Source organism: Brachyistius frenatus, unplaced genomic scaffold (genome assembly GCF_029030835.1).
Source record: "Brachyistius frenatus isolate BFR_SWC_R1_liver_20210118 unplaced genomic scaffold, ASM2903083v1 Contig_21, whole genome shotgun sequence".
Lineage (NCBI taxonomy): Eukaryota > Metazoa > Chordata > Actinopteri > Embiotocidae > Brachyistius > Brachyistius frenatus.
In genome coordinates, this window is record NW_027210620.1 from 4,344,855 (window position 1) to 4,361,803 (window position 16,949).

Here is a 16,949-nt window from a genome sequence, read left to right on the forward strand (position 1 = left end):
TTCCTACTTAGGCTGGGAACCTGATTTTGTTTCTTTAAAAAAAAAAAAAGCCCAAAGGAACAGGTATGTTTACCTGCACAAAAAGGTCTCTGGCAGCCGCGCTGGTGTAAATATTTGTGTCTGCAGGTATTATAACATTGGTCAAAACCAGTGTTAAGAACGATAGGTGTTGCGAGCTCCCAGTATATTCCCACACATTTTCTCTGTGAAGTTCAACTCTAATCTGTAAGTGTCACAACTGTAACGCCGACTGGCTCCTGCTGGGACAGATTTGGACTTGTTCCCAAAGCAGCTTACATCTCTAACTGGGTCAGAACTGGGTGTCGTAGACTTCAGATGCTAGCAGCTAACTACAAACACTGGAGGTGACTGTCTGATGAGTAGATCAACTTGACTGAGCTCAGCCAGGATGAATCAGCAAGAAACTGTTGTTAGGAAACAATATCTCAGGATTTCCAAGTGGAGAGTGACAAACCACAAGTGAGACACATAAATGAATGGATTTAGAAATGCTTACCAGAAACCAGATGTGACTTGAGCACCTATTCAGAAGAATATTTGCCCTTTGATTGTAGTTGGGACTGCAGAGGAGATTTATGAAATACCTATTTTTCTTCTTCAAATATTTGTTCTGCTGATAATAAGCCACTACTTATATAAGGTATGGGTCATTTCCTTCACCAAACATATTGTCCAGCATGCAAATTTGCATAACCTAATGATTAATCTAAGAGTAAAACTCATTCACTTGTTGTCTCAGTATGAGAAAATGGCTGAAAATCTATGCTGACATCTAGTGCAGGAAGAAAGTATTTCTTTCTTCTCATTTTATTCTTCACAGCATTGTTCAGAAAGTCACAGGAGACACAAACCAAACCTTGTCTGAAGTTTTACTGATTTAATAAGTCACGCAGAGTCATTAAATCATGTAAAATAATGTAGGTTCAAAAGTTATTTGTGGTGCATTTAGACTGCTGCTGTTCACTGAGGCAAACCTAAAAAAAATAATATCACCACAACTATAACGCTTACAAACTATATATATATTACAACATAAACTATTTCAACTCTATAAAAGCACCTACATGTCATTTAGATGATGAAACTTATCTGTAAATTAATCACAGAACAAACAAATTCCTGAAAACCTTGCAAGTTGTAAGTTTTTGCATACAATTAGAGTAAATATACACAATTCGCATTACAAACTCAGATGATCTGCAGATATCAAGACATTTTATGTTTTTATTTCACACAGAGTTCAAACTTTAAACAAACATCAATCTGACAAACAAGCTAAGCAACTGCAGCAACAATGAACGATAACAACCACGGCAAAATAATTTACAATCATCCTGACATTATCAATATCCTACATCCATTTGAAATTCCTTGTTTGATGAGAATCCCTGTCACAGGGCTAAATACATAAAGAACCAAGGTTCCTGAACCAAGGTTCCTGATATGCATCCGAAGAGGATCTTTGAGAAGTCACTGTATCAGTGTTCCCTCCTTGTCACCTGCCTACATGCTAATATTTCTGATTTAAACTGTTGTCATAACCACCGATTGCTTAAACCAGGAGGTTACGACACCATCATCTTTACAATAACAGTTTAACTGCTTGTTTTCATTCTTTGTCGGTGATACATTCATATGCTGTCAAAGTTACTTCTTTCCATTGAAAAGCATTGTGCACAACACCACAACAGCAACAAAAGTCAGCATATGTTAAGAGACCTTAGTGGTCATTCATCTACATTCATCTTTTCTGACAGTGGGGTGCAACTGGGGGAGATCCAGGTGGATTGACATGTTGGGCCAGGTGGTATCCAGGGTGGCTGTCCTGGTCCCTCTGCCTGACAACAACTCAGAAGTGCTTTGTGTCAATCCAGCTAGATGTCGCCCAGTCCAGCTCACAACACAGGCTAGTAGCGCTCCATGTCATCTTCTACGAATCTCATTCAGCAGCCTAGTAATATATACATGCATCCAAGTAATATGTACATGCATATATACAAGTTATGTACACAAAAAGTGCAAAATTGCTTAGTTCACATGTCAAATGTTACAAATTTCTTATGTTTATGTTTGAAGAATGTTTTTCTTTGTGCATTTCAGAGTAGTTGAGGGCAGCCAAACAGATTGTACTTGCTTCTCTGGTATTTCGTAACAACAGAGACAGATGTTAGAAACTCATACTGTCAACTCCAGAATCAAGAGTGAAATCTGACTTTAGTTACATTGATTCTCTGATTGCTTCTGATGTTATCTCTCTCTCGCTCTCTCTCTGTGTTTTTCTGTCAAAGAAATCCCCCAAAAAGCAAAAAAGTCCAGACACTTCAAAACTGGCCGTCATGGGATCTCTGTTTTACATCACAGAGAGCCAAAATATCAGAGAGGAAGTAAGAATGAGGATTTGGGAGATTTCTTCGGCTGTGTTTAGTGTCTTTAAAGACCATTGATCTATTTGAAGAAAAATGTGTTTACTCTGTGAATAAATTTTGAGGGCCAGATCTAACTGAATGCTCCCATGATAAAGCATGGGACACGGGGAGGGACTGTGGTCCCAGTGCAACATCAACCACGTTCAGGAGAAACACCATAAACTGCCTTTCTGTGTCACTGCATACCAATCACATTTAATACAAAAACCGCACTGTGCTCAGAGGTAGGTTTTAGAAGGGAGTTTTTTTTTATACTCTTTACTGAACTGCTGAAGCCTTAAGGTAACAATCTTGTCAACTCAAACACAACAAAGTCATAATAAATTAAGAACATGGACGAGATTATACTTGAACCACGTGGAGGGGATTATTAGGGATGCACAAAGAAAAACAACTAAACAGAAACATAGAATCTGGTAGCATCACTTCAATCAGTAGTTGTTGTTTATTTCCATGTTGCTGTTCAAAAAGTTGTTTGATGTTTTGGGAAATATTCTTATTTACTTCCTGGTGAAAATTTAGAGGCTGATGCCAATTTAAAATTCAAATAAGGTAATTTTTCAAAATTGTTAAATCATCAATTTGCAGTTTTGTGCCGGAAAATGTCTTAACTTCCGTGAGTCTCCACTACTGGAAGCAAAGAAACAGCAGTCAGAATAAGTTGATTTCCCAAAACAACTTTTACTTTGAGTAAAACAGTGTGTTAGTGTCCTCCATCCATTTCATCTAAAGAGGTGACTCGACGGCTTGTAGTTCAGTGTGAGTTGATGGGTGCTGTAGCTGGACATGCTGATACCCATGAGACCCAGCAGGAAGGCCATTCGTGGCATGGCGGGGTTCTCCCGGCTCTGCAGCACAGTCTGGACTGACTGAGTCTGAAAGAGAGAGCAGGGGTCACCACCAGCCATGCAGCCAATGACAACCACCAGCGGGCACCGCCATCACCAAGAGACGATGATGACCGAGGCACGGGGTCAACAACGTTCCTCCTGGCTCTGGCCGCGGTAGAGTCCGTAAAGATTTTGACCGTGGTCACACAACTGCCTCATCCCCGCAATGGTCTTACCATAGGGGAAGAGACGCACTAGACCCTCCCTTTCTGTCAAGTTTGGATTTATGTTCAACCAACCCACACAGTTACTGCCTGTGTTTCAGTCCTCTGTGGGTTTGAAGTCGTCTCAGACTTTTCAGCCAATCCAAGACATGTCCTAAAGCCAGATATAAATTCAGTTATTTCCTAAGTATATTGCTGTTATGTTAATGATTTTACAGATAAATTAAGGGTTCTCTTAAAAATGCATTTAACAGTTCATTAGATTTTCTGAAAATTAAGCTAAAAATAGGACTATTTTCATTAGCTCATGAAGAGTTGATATTTTGGAGATGCATGTTTCTCACTGGACACACAAATATTATTGGTCATAAAAATGTATGAAATGTTTGAGTTTTGTTTACAAAAATGACACGACAGTCATTGTGTAATCCTGTTTTATCACTCTTGAACATGAACTAGGACAAGCTGAGACACAGATAATGAGCTTCCCATTTTAAAAACATACTGTAGGTTTCGAAATACAGCAGCAGGTGTCTGAAATACCCACTTCTGTGACTGTGAACATAGATCTCATGCTATTCCCTCGGAGATCCAATTAGAGGGCATTCACCTGACCCTGAGGAGCTAAGGCAATCTGATTCAAATCCATTCAAAGACTGGCTGCTGTAATCCTCTATCCTAAATCCTGCCATGACACACACAGAAACGGCCCTTTGTGCACCGTGATGAGTCAGCGGTATCGTTTAAAATGAGCTCTCAGGCCAGTGAAGTGATACAATTCAACATGAATCTAATGCCATTCATGTTGAATCTTTTAGTTTCACTCAAACAGTTAATCTATTTTATACAAAAACCCAACATCAAAATAAATCTGGAGTTTGTTAAGTTTAAAATCTACATACAAAGGACCTGTTTGCTACAATGCAACCCCTACTTTTTACTATAACAGAGGGAAATGTGCAGGGCCTTGAATCTACAGCTCAGCAGTTGTTTCTTATTAGAGGGTCTAATAGAATTTCCTCCGCTGTTGCGCCACTGCAGATGTCCCTAGATGTCCAAAACTAATAAGCAATATAAAGAACAAAATCACCCTAAAGCATCTTACGCACCTGGAGGTATCTAATATATCCAGGGGTCAGTCGGGGGATGCGAAAAAACATTGTTGTTGTTCTTTCCAGTGCTTCACAGCTGAGACCACAAAACGACTCTGCAACCGTCCCTTTAGGAGTTTCTGCTAGGCAACTTTATCACCAGTATTCCCTTTGCTTCTTTGCCTTGTGGGTCTCTTTGGCCTCGGTCTTCTCCACCAGGGAGAAGGTGGCACCAGCAGCGGCAGCTCTCCCCTGTGTCCAGACACACACACCTACACTGTGATGATCTCTCCTGAGACCGTCCGGTGTCTACAGGTAGCATATAAAGCCTTGGCTTTGTTGCATAAGCTGGTCACATGGGTTTGGACTGTGTTTGTGTGTGTCTTTGTGTGTATGTGCATTTGTGTCAGTGATGGATTAGCAGAGCCACTGGAGTCGTGTGGATTAATGTTGTGAGAGATGTCCTGCGTGCATTGGCAACCAATTATGTAGGGAACAAAGACATAACCCCATCAACAGATAACAAAGCAACGCTGTATTGACGTCTGCAGGGGTCAGTGCGGCGTCGCTCTAACAATTAAGTACGATTAAAAAGTTATCCCCATTGAGAAAATGGCAAAGAGGATCTGGCACCGGTGTCTGGAGCAAAAACAAGCATGTCTATATAATGGACACCTGACTTTTAAAACATCTCAGCCATCATCAAGAAATGTATTGTTTATATTTATTCCTCTTCGGGGTCCTGGGTGACGAGCTGCTGCCTTTCCCAGCCTGCATAATGGTTAAAAATCACAAGCTGTAAGTATATCCTTCAAATCTGGGCAATAAACAGTCTCAGTCATATAAATATTTAAAAATATTAGTTCTTTTAACTCACTTGACCTTGGTGTTTTACTGAATTATTCATTTTTGCACAACCATATGACCTTCACTGAGACATTAATTTTATTTATTTTAAAGAAGCCAAAATCAAATTGTGTCTTTTCAGAACACAATTACTGTCAGGAAGTAAGGCCTTGCTGCTTCCTCTGGTCATCTGTTTGGTGTCACGAACACAAGGATTTGACCGTTTCTTCTGAGAAGGATTTCACAGACTCATCAGTGAATGCATGCGAAGTACTGACACATTTGGTTCAAGGTGCCTTTTGCAAAAGGAATAACATTTAGTTCAAACATGATAACCGAAAGCCTTTCCTTCTTACAGGAACGAATGTGAACAAAGCCTATGTTTTTATAAACCATTTCAAAGTACTACTGGAGACAGCCTGTAATTGTTTTGACTGATAGATCAGAATCCCTCGACTCATACGCCAGGAACAGATTAGCCCAATCTTACAGACATGCGAGACTGATGAGGAAATTCTAATCACTTAATCACTCAAAGAACAATGCAATTAAAGTTTTATGCAAATTTGGCTCAGCTAATGTTATTCTTAGACACAGGAAAATACATTGAATAAGTACATTGAGTGTAACTTCAAGCTGCCTGTGTTTACACTCATGCCGTGCTCATTAGATTTGTTTGAAACGTTAAGTTGAAAAGTTCAGATATCGGCATCCCGTATCCGTATGAAAATAATTCAGTTATAATCCAATAAAAACTGAAAAACGAGTACAACAAATAAATGAAACCTAGGGGAACCATTTTTTTTTTTAAAAAAAAAGGCACTTATCTGGACAGACGCCACGTCCGTTGCGTCACTGCTGCGCGCCGTCAGGTGAAGAAGGACCCCCTGAACGCTCTAAACACAAAACGCGCGCTAACGTAAACTTCACAAACAGTTTATTTACTCCAAAATCTACCTTGAAAATAAAAACATAACTGGACAAATCGGAAACACATGGGGAATTAACGTTCTGTCGATGCTGTGTCACCGCAGAAGAGTGAAGTTGTCCTTCTGAGCTGGTAAAAAAAAAAAACAGCTGGCTAACGGAAGCTAACAGCTAACGCCGCTACAGCTGCGCAGTTTCGTTTCACTGAAAACAAAAACACCGACACAGAAGTCCGATGGTCGTTTTTTCTGCAAAACTAAATCCCGGAGACTGACGCGGGCCAGTTTTTCAAGATGTATACAACATAACCATATTTGCGGCAGTTTTTTTTTTCCCCCCAGAATTGGAGATTTATGGTTTTATTTGCAGTTTCTGTCAAGTGTGGACTGAAAAGGTATTTGCCTGCGTGATATTGTTACGTTAAGTAGGCAACAGTTTTACGCCTCTTATGAATGTAATGTTAACGCATTAAAAAAATAAAAAATAAGGATGCCCAAGTAAACCAAATGTTTACACTGTTTGCAGCTTTTCTCTACATCTGATCTCATTTTGCAGAAAGTAACACAGTCACATAAACTCCTTTATAACATCAAATAAACAAGGTTTCACGTTTGTTAAAGCTGTGATTAGTTCCAGTTTGATTTTTTTTTTTTTTTTTTTTAGCCCATCTGTGAGTCAGTTTGTTGGTTGATTGTGGTTTTGAGTGCGGAAACATCTGCAAACTTATAACTTATATACATATTTTTTATTTAATTGCCTTAAAACATGGTGGATACCTGTCACAGTCCTTGCTTTTCTCTTCTGTCCTCACACTTCATCCCTCTGACAAAATATTTTTTTTCATTTTGTTTTCAGCCACCATGAAGAGAAGAAGTGACGCAGCTCTGGCACCCCTGCAGGGGGCAAAGAGGCTTCGTGATGACAGCAGCTCAGACGAAGAGTCACGATTATCCAGACAAGGTGGATCAATTCGCATCGCCCCTCTTTAACCCTCCTATAGTTAATGTTGAAAGTTACTCAATAGAGATGTGATTTGCCATTTCACGGAACAATTAAGTAAAATGGGATCCCGGTTTCTCCAAATTTGAGAACTTAGTTCAGTGCAAGATCGTAACGCGGCAGAAGAGTGATTAGATTAGATTAATGATGATTAAGGTTGTTCAGTCGGATAGTTCGCCTGTCTGCTCGTGTTTCTAAACGACCTGGTTTGTCCATGTTTGTCTGTGGTTTTGTCCCGTCCAGACTCCAGCCAAAATGACTCCCTCAGTGACCAGGAGGATCACAGACCGGGCTTCTCCATGCCATCCATATCATCATCATCATCCTTTGATGCCCAAGACACTGATGCCTCCACACAGGCCTCCTCTAATTTCTCCATGTACAACAGTGTGTCACAGAAGCTCATGGTAATGTGTTGGATACCTCAATAAGCGTAGATGTTTCACTGTCTTGGAGTCTTTATTGCAGTACTTTAAACTGTAGGTATTATGTGATTTAAAGAGTTTGTTTATTTTTGCAAAGTATTCAGAAGAAATAAACAAGATTGTTCCCTGACAACATCAGGCCAAGATGGGCTTCCGAGAAGGCGAAGGTCTGGGAAAGTTTGGCCAGGGACGCAAGGAGATCATTGAGACTTCTACCCAGCGAGGGAGGAGGGGTCTCGGCCTCACTCTGCAGGGTTTTCAGGGAGAGCTCAATGTTGACTGGCGTGATGAACCGCAGGTAGGCATTGTTGAAAATCACCATTTCTTGTTTTCAGAAGTTTTTCCAGTCCGTTTTCACGTTTAAAATACCACTTTGGAATCAAGCCACTGTCACTTACACATATCACTTCGTTTTATCTTTTTTTTTTCTGTTTGTCTGCACAGCCCAGCGCTGTGGAGAAAGTCGACTGGTTCCCTGAATCCACTACAGAGACCCCAGATGCAGATGAGCTGAGGGACTGGATGATTCTGGGACGGGTAAATGCAAAAACACAACACAGACTTAGAGATAAGCACCACGTAATATCCAAGCCTCCTCTTTGCTTTATGAATATTTAATTCTTGCTTTTGATTCCATTACAGAGAAAACTTAAGATTGAAGATGAGACAGAGTTTTGCACAGAAGATCTCCTGCACACTCTTCTACGGTGCAAGGTGGGTTGTAACATACAACATCGGTTCACTTCTGTTTCATTTGATTCCTTCGAGGAAGTTAAACTGTGACAGATGCGAAACTGATGATGGACAGTTCACACGTTAGACATAAAGATCGAACCTGTGTCTTACTTAGGCTGCATGTTAAACCGTCTCTGTGCATTTAAACGTGTATACCTGTGGTGTCTAATAATAAAAGCTTACTTTGTTTGCATGATGTTTAGACAGTATTTGATAACCTGGAGGGCGAGGAGATGAGGAGAGCACGGACTCGCTCCAACCCTTATGAGACGATAAGAGGAGGTATCTTCCTCAACAGGTCAGTTTTAAGTTAGCGACAGTTTGGATCAGTCATCAGTGTGGATAATATTTAGGTTTTCTACTATTTTGAGAAGTTGAAATTTATTTTTCAGATACAAGAAAAGGCTGCGTTAAAGTGAGATTTTGACATTTTATTTACTGTTTTACATTTGAATGGACATCAAACGTCTTTCTGTCTGTCAAAAGGGCTAAAACTTGTTGCTATTATTAGTCATTTATTTATGATAAATTGCGTGAAAGTAAATTATGTGACAATGGAGTTAATAACTGTTAATAGTATTAATTCCTGAAAGAAGTCCTTTAGTTACTGCGAGATTAATAGTTTACAGCTGTTTTTCTTTTTACGTGGCTTAAAGAGAATTTATTATTACTTGCCAGTGACAAATTGTGTTTTCCTGTATTTAGAGCAGCTATGAAAATAGGCAACATCGACCACTGCTTCGACAATATGTTCACCAACCCAAAGGATTCTCAAGGGGTGAGTGGGTCGGAGTAACTGATGATGAGCGCTGTACTGAACCTTTGTTGGATCACAACACGCAGCCCAACATGAACAGATGGTGTGATTAAAAAAAAAACAACCCAAAAAACTCTCATTATGTAGAAATATTTGACGAGAGACCGCGAGGGCGAGCTTCTGTACTTTGGCGACGTTTGTGCCGGACCTGGAGGCTTTTCAGAGTACATCTTGTGGAAGCGACGCTGGCACGCGAAGGGCTTTGGCATGACGCTGAAAGGACCCTGTGACTTCAAACTGGAGGATTTCTACGCAGCGCCGAGTGAGCTGTTCGAGCCTTATTACGGTACGTTAATAAAAATCTGCACATCACATCCCAGGGGAGAAGAGACATGGGTTACGTTTCAGGTGGTGAATGATTCAGTGAAAGCTTGACCTCCATATGTCCCAGGTGAGGGGGGGGTGGATGGGGACGGCGACATTACTCGGCCGGAAAACGTGACTGCCTTCCGAAACTTTGTCATGGAGAGCACAGAGAGAAGAGGGCTGCACACCCTCATGGCAGACGGGGTAAGACTTCTTCTGCAGAGTACATCGGTGGCTGTTGATTCAAATGATCCCCAAAAAATGTACACGTTAGACAGAGAAGGTCTCCGATTCTCACTGTCGGCGGATTGAACTTAATATTAAGATCAGTTTTGGTGTGATCTCTGTCTCTTGTAGGGTTTCTCTGTGGAAGGCCAAGAGAACATCCAGGAGATCCTGAGCAAACAGCTGACGCTCTGTCAGTTCCTCACGGCGCTCTCCACACTCAGGACAGGTATGTGCGAGTCACCTAGTCAGTCTGCATACCTATCAATGGCTCTTCTTTGGCAAAGTGCACACCTCCTAGTGTTTCTGAATTCCGTCTTCAGTCATGCCGACACCCTCCATATTTTTATGAGCCGTACGTTTGCAGTGTGCGGTACGTTTCCATCGCCACACTAAGTTATTGTGTCTTTCTTTGTTGTCTCCAGGTGGCCACTTTGTCTGTAAGACCTTTGACCTCTTCACTCCCTTCAGCGTGGGTTTGGTCTACCTGCTCTACCTCTGCTTCGACAGGATCTCCCTCTTCAAACCTGTCACCAGCCGGCCTGCCAACTCTGAGAGGTAGGCCGGCGCCAGTGTGCCTGAATGTGTGCATATGGTCACTGTGCAAGAGGATGTTTACATTTTGTTATTCTTCATAAACCGATATCAAGACTACAACCCCCATAAATTAATTCATCTTCATCTGAGCATCTGCTGGACCAAAGAGTGTGAAGTAATTAATCAGGGCTGTTGAATGTGATTTGTTGACATTTAAGTAGACAAAAAAGTGGATTGTATACAGCAGAAGACCAACAACACAACCAGAGTGTTTTTTTTTTAATTGGATATTTCAATGCCAAGTGAAAAAAAAAAAAAAAAAAATGGCAGAAACAAACAGTCGTAGACTTATTTGACTGGTTCATTTAGCCTCAGTGGTCTGTTTCTAACATATAATTTGCCAGTGCCGGTAATAAATATAACAAATAAAGAAAAAATTGGAAAAATGTCTGAAGGCAGATATTTTTAATTTGGATTTGTCTTTGTTGTTGAATGGACAGTATTTTTACACCAGTAAACACACTCAATATGTGGTGTGTCTCAACAGGAGGGCGTGAAACGGTCTTTTCTGCTACAGAGCCAATCAGAGATTTAGATTATGACGAGAGAGTTGTTGAATCAAATTCTCTCCTGAGCGAAATGAAACGACTCTTTTCTGACATCGTCACCCACAGATACATCGTGTGCCGTGGTCTGAAACCTGGTTCAGAAGCCGTCAGGGAATACATGTTCAAAGTCAACCTGAAACTGAACCAACTCAGGAATACGGACACAGATGTTACAGATGTGGTTCCGCTGAGTATCATCAAAGAAGACACGGACTTCTACCAGTTCATGGTCAACTCCAATGAGAGGTACAAACACACAGTGTTAACTAAGGCTGTAATCACTGCAATTTAAACAGATTGATTTACAGAGATTGAATTTATTTGTCCCTGCAGCCTCTGTGTAGTCCAGATCAAGGCGTTAGCTAAGATCCACGCCTTTGTTGTAGACCCGTGAGTAACTACTGTCGTACCCATCTGTTTATGTCCATTTGTCTTCTCTTTGATATAACCATGTATGTGAGATGGTGTTTATGTCTGAAACTGACTCTTGTCACTCTGCCGCAAAACCCCTAGGACACTTTCAGAGCCAAGGCAAGCCGACATCAGGAAGGAGTGTCTGAAGCTCTGGGGGGTGAGGAGAGAAACTTATAGGCGTGCTAAACTGAAGGACTGTAATGTAACGAATAGAATTATAGTGCAATGTTGTAGATTCAAGTTATTTAAACATTTATGTCCATTTACAGGTTCCAGACAAGGCCAGAGTCACTCCTGCTCCTTCAGACCCAAAGTCCAAGTTTTACGAACTGGTCAAGGTCAGTTGATAAATTTGGGATTAGAGGAAGTCCTGCAGGGTGTAATTCTTCTGGTGCTGAATCTGTTTTGAGATTGGTGATAAAGAAAGTCAAAATGGAAGCACTTCAGGCAGACTTTTTCTTCAATATACACTTTTCATATTGACTTCAATACCGATAAATATATACTTAAAATATTTTTAGGTCGATTTCTCTGATCAAATCTAATAATAAGAAACAGTGTTGTAGGTTGTCTCATCAAAAATGTTGAATTGATCTGCTCTCCATCCCTAATTCTCCCTCTATTTGTCACACCTCAGAATTCAGAAATGGAGTCGTTCCAGTGTAAACTCACTGCCCTCAATGCCAGCACGCTTGATAAGCTGCGTCACATCCTGGACCACAGGTGCATTGTGGGAGGTGGAGAGCAGATATTTCTTCTAGCACTGGGGGTGAGTATTATGAGACAGTGAAAGTCGTGAACTTTTGTTTTGTGTCACACCAAAAAGAAACATAATGAACACTCAGAGATAGCATACGACATCATTATTAATGTCTGGGACATACTGTACATTAAGTGAGCAGTTGATTCTCATTGTCAACATTTTGGACATGGGATAAATGGGCAGTCTAGTCTTCCCTCAGTATGGCAGTTTAGTCCGATTTTGTGTAATTCTTGTAATGGATTGTTTACCTACCAGTCTAAAAGAAACGTCGCATGTTCAGCGTCACATTTCATTCATTTACTATCCAAGCTTTGCCACAGGGTGGTGCAATCAACATATTGCACCTTTAAAGGATCTGCCAAATACAACCTTCAGAAGTTTTGTACAGTCGCTGCCTCGGGCAGGTTTGAGCTGTTTGGATGGAAAATAACCAAAAGCATATAAGACGGAGGTGGTCATAATGTTTGGCTCATCGGTGTGTTATTCACAGCTCGCCTTTTTCATGATTTCCTTATTTGGCGTTAGATAGCATCTTTCTGCTTTACTTCTATCAGTACAACAGTACATACAGTAATGGGACAACCAGGCCAGTTCAATGTGTGAGATCGTTTCCATTTCTTCTGTAAAATATTCAAATCCAAAGCTGACAAACCGATCCATTCAATCTTAGAGGCATTACTGTTTGTATGCAGTGTGACCTGTGATTGAACCTATTTTCATCTCCTTATCTGCTGTTTATTTTCTCCTGGCTTTTGCAGAAGTCTCAGATATACACGTGGGACGGGAAGATGCCGGTGCGCTGGAAGAAAATGGAGAATTTCAAGCTGGAGCTGCCAAGAGATACACTTCTAAGTGTGGAAATTGTCCAAGAGCTGAAGGGCGAGGTGAGAGGGAGGACAGAAAAGAACAGAGGGAGTGGGGAAGCCAGTTTTTCAAAATCTTTATGTTTGGCTACATTTTTTTTTATCATCTTTTTAGTTTTTTTGCTGTACGTTATACTGCTTATAGCATTTTAAACGACAGCAGGGTTCAGGCCCTTTGGGGTCCTCCGTATTCTTCACAATTATAATCAAAAAGTGTGACTTGCATTTTGCTTCAGATACACTTGAAAGATACAGTTTTTAAGCTCCGGCTTTGTGTTTGTTACACTGTCCGTTTGGTCCTCAGGGCAAAGCTCAACGTAGAATCAACGCAGTTCACGTAATGGACGCACTAATACTGAACGGCACTGATGTAAGAGATCAACACTTCAACCAACGGTAGGACATTGTCACTTTTATCCTCTAAATTCAGGTTTTCATTTCTTTCTTTTTTTGATTGTAAAGCAGGCCAAGGTGCAGTATAAGTATTACATTACGTTAAGTAGTGTGAAAGTGTCGCAAGGCTCGGTCCACAGATAAATGCACACAGCACGTGTTCAGCAGCTCTGCTGTTTTGATGAGAAATTTGGACGCCCGCTATGTCGCATGTCCGCCCTCAGCACTGCCCTCTGTCCAACCTTTTATCTAGAAGAAAAAAACCAAGCAGTCATTCCGTTGCAGAGCTGGACATGCGCCAAGTCAGCCAATAAGAAGAGAGCGCCATTGATATCATTACTCCTTAAAGACGCAGACACAAAACCGCCTGTTCTTGGTAGAGCTCCATAGAGAGGAGATGTAAAACTCTATGGAGATTGTTTTTGGTAGTAAACTATAGGAAACAATTATGGTGTCATAGAGCGCAGCGACTACCGCCTCCAGCATTCAGAGAGAGTCGCTCCTCTAGATAGAGTTGCAGTCTTGATATCCACAAGAGAATATTCTTTGTGGTTATAACTAAATGATGCTTGTTGTATGTCTAGGATCCAGATGGCTGAGAAGTTTGTGAAGGCAGTGGCTAAACCCAGCAGACCTGACATGAACCCGATCAGGTACTAACTTAAATTTGGAATCCAAACAACACATTTTCTGATTATGGAAATCTCACATTAATCAGTTTGGTCAAATCATAGCAAAAATGTAATGAAACTATTTTTTTGGAGGTCTTTGGAATTGTAAAGATTTTCCATAATACTGACAGTGAATCCATCATCTGTGTCTCTAAAACAGAGTGAAGGAGGTTTACAGGCTGGAGGAAATGGAGAAAATCTTCGTCAGGTACGACAGGACAGCTTTCCCATTTGTCACCATGTACTGTGAAGTATATAACGTTGCGGTACCTATAATTGTTCTTACGACGAAATGTTTAGGATTTCACTTATAATTCAACATCAAGGGTACTTTTGTTTCTCGTAAGAAAAGATTGTCCAGAAACATCCCGTTTCATCTTTCCCCACGCAGACTCGAGATGAAGGTAACAAAGAGTTCAGGAGGCGCCCCTCGACTCTCCTACACCGGCAGAGACGACCGACACTTCCTTCCCACGGGCCTCTACATCATCAAGACTGCCAATGGTTCGTACGCGTGTGGTGTTTTAACTGTAAGCCTCAACAATCCTGTGAGCAAAATAGTTTGTGAGTGAGTGTGTAAAGATTGAGGGATGTGGGTTATTTTTTATTTTTCTAATGAAAGCGTGCAGAATTTCTGAGACGAATCCTTTCTCTCCTCCACGCTGCAGCGCCGTGGACGATGGCGTACAGTAAAAACTCCAAAATGAAGTTCTTCTTTAATAAACTAACCAATGAGTCCACCTACATAATGCCATCAAATGCCGCTGCTCCCTTCCAGTATGTACTGTCCTTACTCTGTAAATCTCTTTATAAACTATCTCCTTACTTTATCCATAATGTGTCTGAGGTGTCGTTGCAGTGATTTAATATTTGTGACCGGTGGTGATCCGAGTGTGTTGGTTGCTATTATGATATTTGAGTTGCATTTTCTTTGTCTTCTTCGTCAGCGTTTGCCACTCTGAGCGGCTCTTCTGGGCCTGGGTGGAAGGGGTCATAGTTCACGATTCTCAAACCCGGGTGGACCCGGAGAAATTGTCCAAAAACGATGTGCTGTCCTTCATCCACCAGAACTACCAACCCTGAAAGTCCCAGAGCTTCATCAGCTCCAACCTGGACACAGAGTGCACTATGTTACTGAGCATTTGGAGCCTTGAAAAGGGACATAATGCAGTTCATTGATCAATGTCCAATTTGACAGTGAAAGAAATGATTTTTAAAAACAGTACAGCTGATTTTTTTTTTTTTCTGAATCCACTCTTTTTATTGTCCATTTAGATATCAGTTAATAAACTGCTTTATGGCCCTTATCAAGGTGCTCCATATATCGTTCAGAGAAGCTATTATCAGGTTGTAGCTGGAGCTCTGCAGCTGACGAGATAAATCTTTTGCTGCTGTTTCTTGCAGTCACATCCGGACTCCTCGTAAGAAACAGACATTTGACAAACCGGCCTGTCTTTCCGCCTTTTCCACTGCCGTTGGCTCTCTGAATGGTAATGAATAGGACTTGCCTCATCGGACAATATGGAGACAAAAAGGTGCTGCTGGTGTCTCTGCATTGAATTGCATGCCACTATAGATCCAATTTTTCTAGTTCCTCGTCCGTGCTATGCTCGTGTGTGTTTGCATACATCACATTAGCAACGATAGGTAAGGTTACAAATGTTAAACTATGCATCCATATCTCTAAACACAGTCTTGCTTGCGTGCTATACACCTGCTTTAAAGCCTGACTGTTCCTCCTCAGAAGACATGAGGGTCTGGTTGTTCAGAGTGTAATACAACAAACATGTCAGTCATCTTCTGTCTTATCCTCGCCATCAGTTCAACATGCATATCAGTTTCAGATGTAGCAGCTTTCTCTTTTCCGTACCTCATCTTTCACTGTATGTGTGTATGTGAGTTGAACATTTGGAAGGTGTCCTGTTTGTTTTTAGGGTGTTTCTACCCCCAACACCTCTTTATTATTGTACCTCATATTGCCTGACTCTGTTTTGTTTTTTTCCGTTTTTTTTCTTGAATACTGCAAAAGAATGAATTTTTCTCTTGTAAAGTTAGCTGACGATCCTTCTGATGTAAATATTAATAAAGTAAATAAATAAATGGGATGCTGCTCCCAGAACTCTCTTTGTCTGGTGACATCAGATGTCGACTAGTGACAACCACGGCTGTATTCAGCTGATTGAAGGCCACTGAAGTTCCCACCAGCTCACAGCATGTTATAGATCCATTACACTGGATGGTGTTTTTTTTTTGTTTCTTTACAAATATCTAGAAACCATGGTGTACAGCCTGTCCCCAGCTTTTCAGTTGTCAGTTTGTAGTAATTCAGTAAAAAGTGAGTTTCATAGGTTTGATATAGGCGGACAGAGGAGCTGGATCATAGGTGCAAAAAGTAGCATTTCCCTAATTGTGCCACTATTCTTTTTATCAGTCACTTTTTAAGTCTGAATTATGTTGCTGAAATATTTTTTGAATTAATTACAAGTAACTCATTATTTTGCATTGAGATAATCCCTCTTAAATGGATATTAGTTTGGTTTTTATTTATGTTGTAGGAGCTGCTATCGGCAAACACACTCAAACTACTTTAAATGGAGGCTAAAGTTGAACTTTTCTCCGGTTTTATTTATTCAGCAGCCGGGACTCTGAGGCTGGTCCCATTTGGCTCCTTCAATCCAGACATGTGGCCGGAAATTATAGGAGATAAACTACAAGACAAACAGGTGCATGAGAAGAGTTTAAACTGCAGGTAGAAAAGATGAGCAGGCACAGATCAGATCAGGTGAAAGAGTGAATGGAGGTTAAATTTTTTTTTTTTTTTTTTTAAA

The 16,949-nt window shown here is 40.8% G+C and overlaps 1 protein-coding gene across 1 annotated transcript; it reads left to right on the plus strand.

Annotated features, from left to right (window-relative positions):
* The first annotated feature begins 6,318 nt into the window (after nucleotides 1-6,318).
* On the plus strand, nucleotides 6,319-16,231 carry cmtr1 (cap methyltransferase 1). The gene is made up of 24 exons (XM_069696582.1): nucleotides 6,319-6,759; nucleotides 7,221-7,325; nucleotides 7,608-7,771; nucleotides 7,929-8,087; nucleotides 8,234-8,326; nucleotides 8,432-8,503; nucleotides 8,728-8,822; nucleotides 9,230-9,302; nucleotides 9,429-9,627; nucleotides 9,733-9,851; nucleotides 10,005-10,101; nucleotides 10,298-10,430; nucleotides 11,084-11,263; nucleotides 11,351-11,407; nucleotides 11,531-11,588; nucleotides 11,701-11,769; nucleotides 12,069-12,200; nucleotides 12,953-13,078; nucleotides 13,362-13,453; nucleotides 14,035-14,103; nucleotides 14,282-14,329; nucleotides 14,513-14,625; nucleotides 14,790-14,898; nucleotides 15,069-16,231. Exons 2-24 carry the CDS (start codon nucleotides 7,226-7,228, stop codon nucleotides 15,202-15,204), a joined length of 2,493 nt encoding a protein of 830 aa, XP_069552683.1. The 5' UTR covers nucleotides 6,319-6,759; nucleotides 7,221-7,225; the 3' UTR covers nucleotides 15,205-16,231.
* The last annotated feature ends 718 nt before the right edge of the window (nucleotides 16,232-16,949 follow it).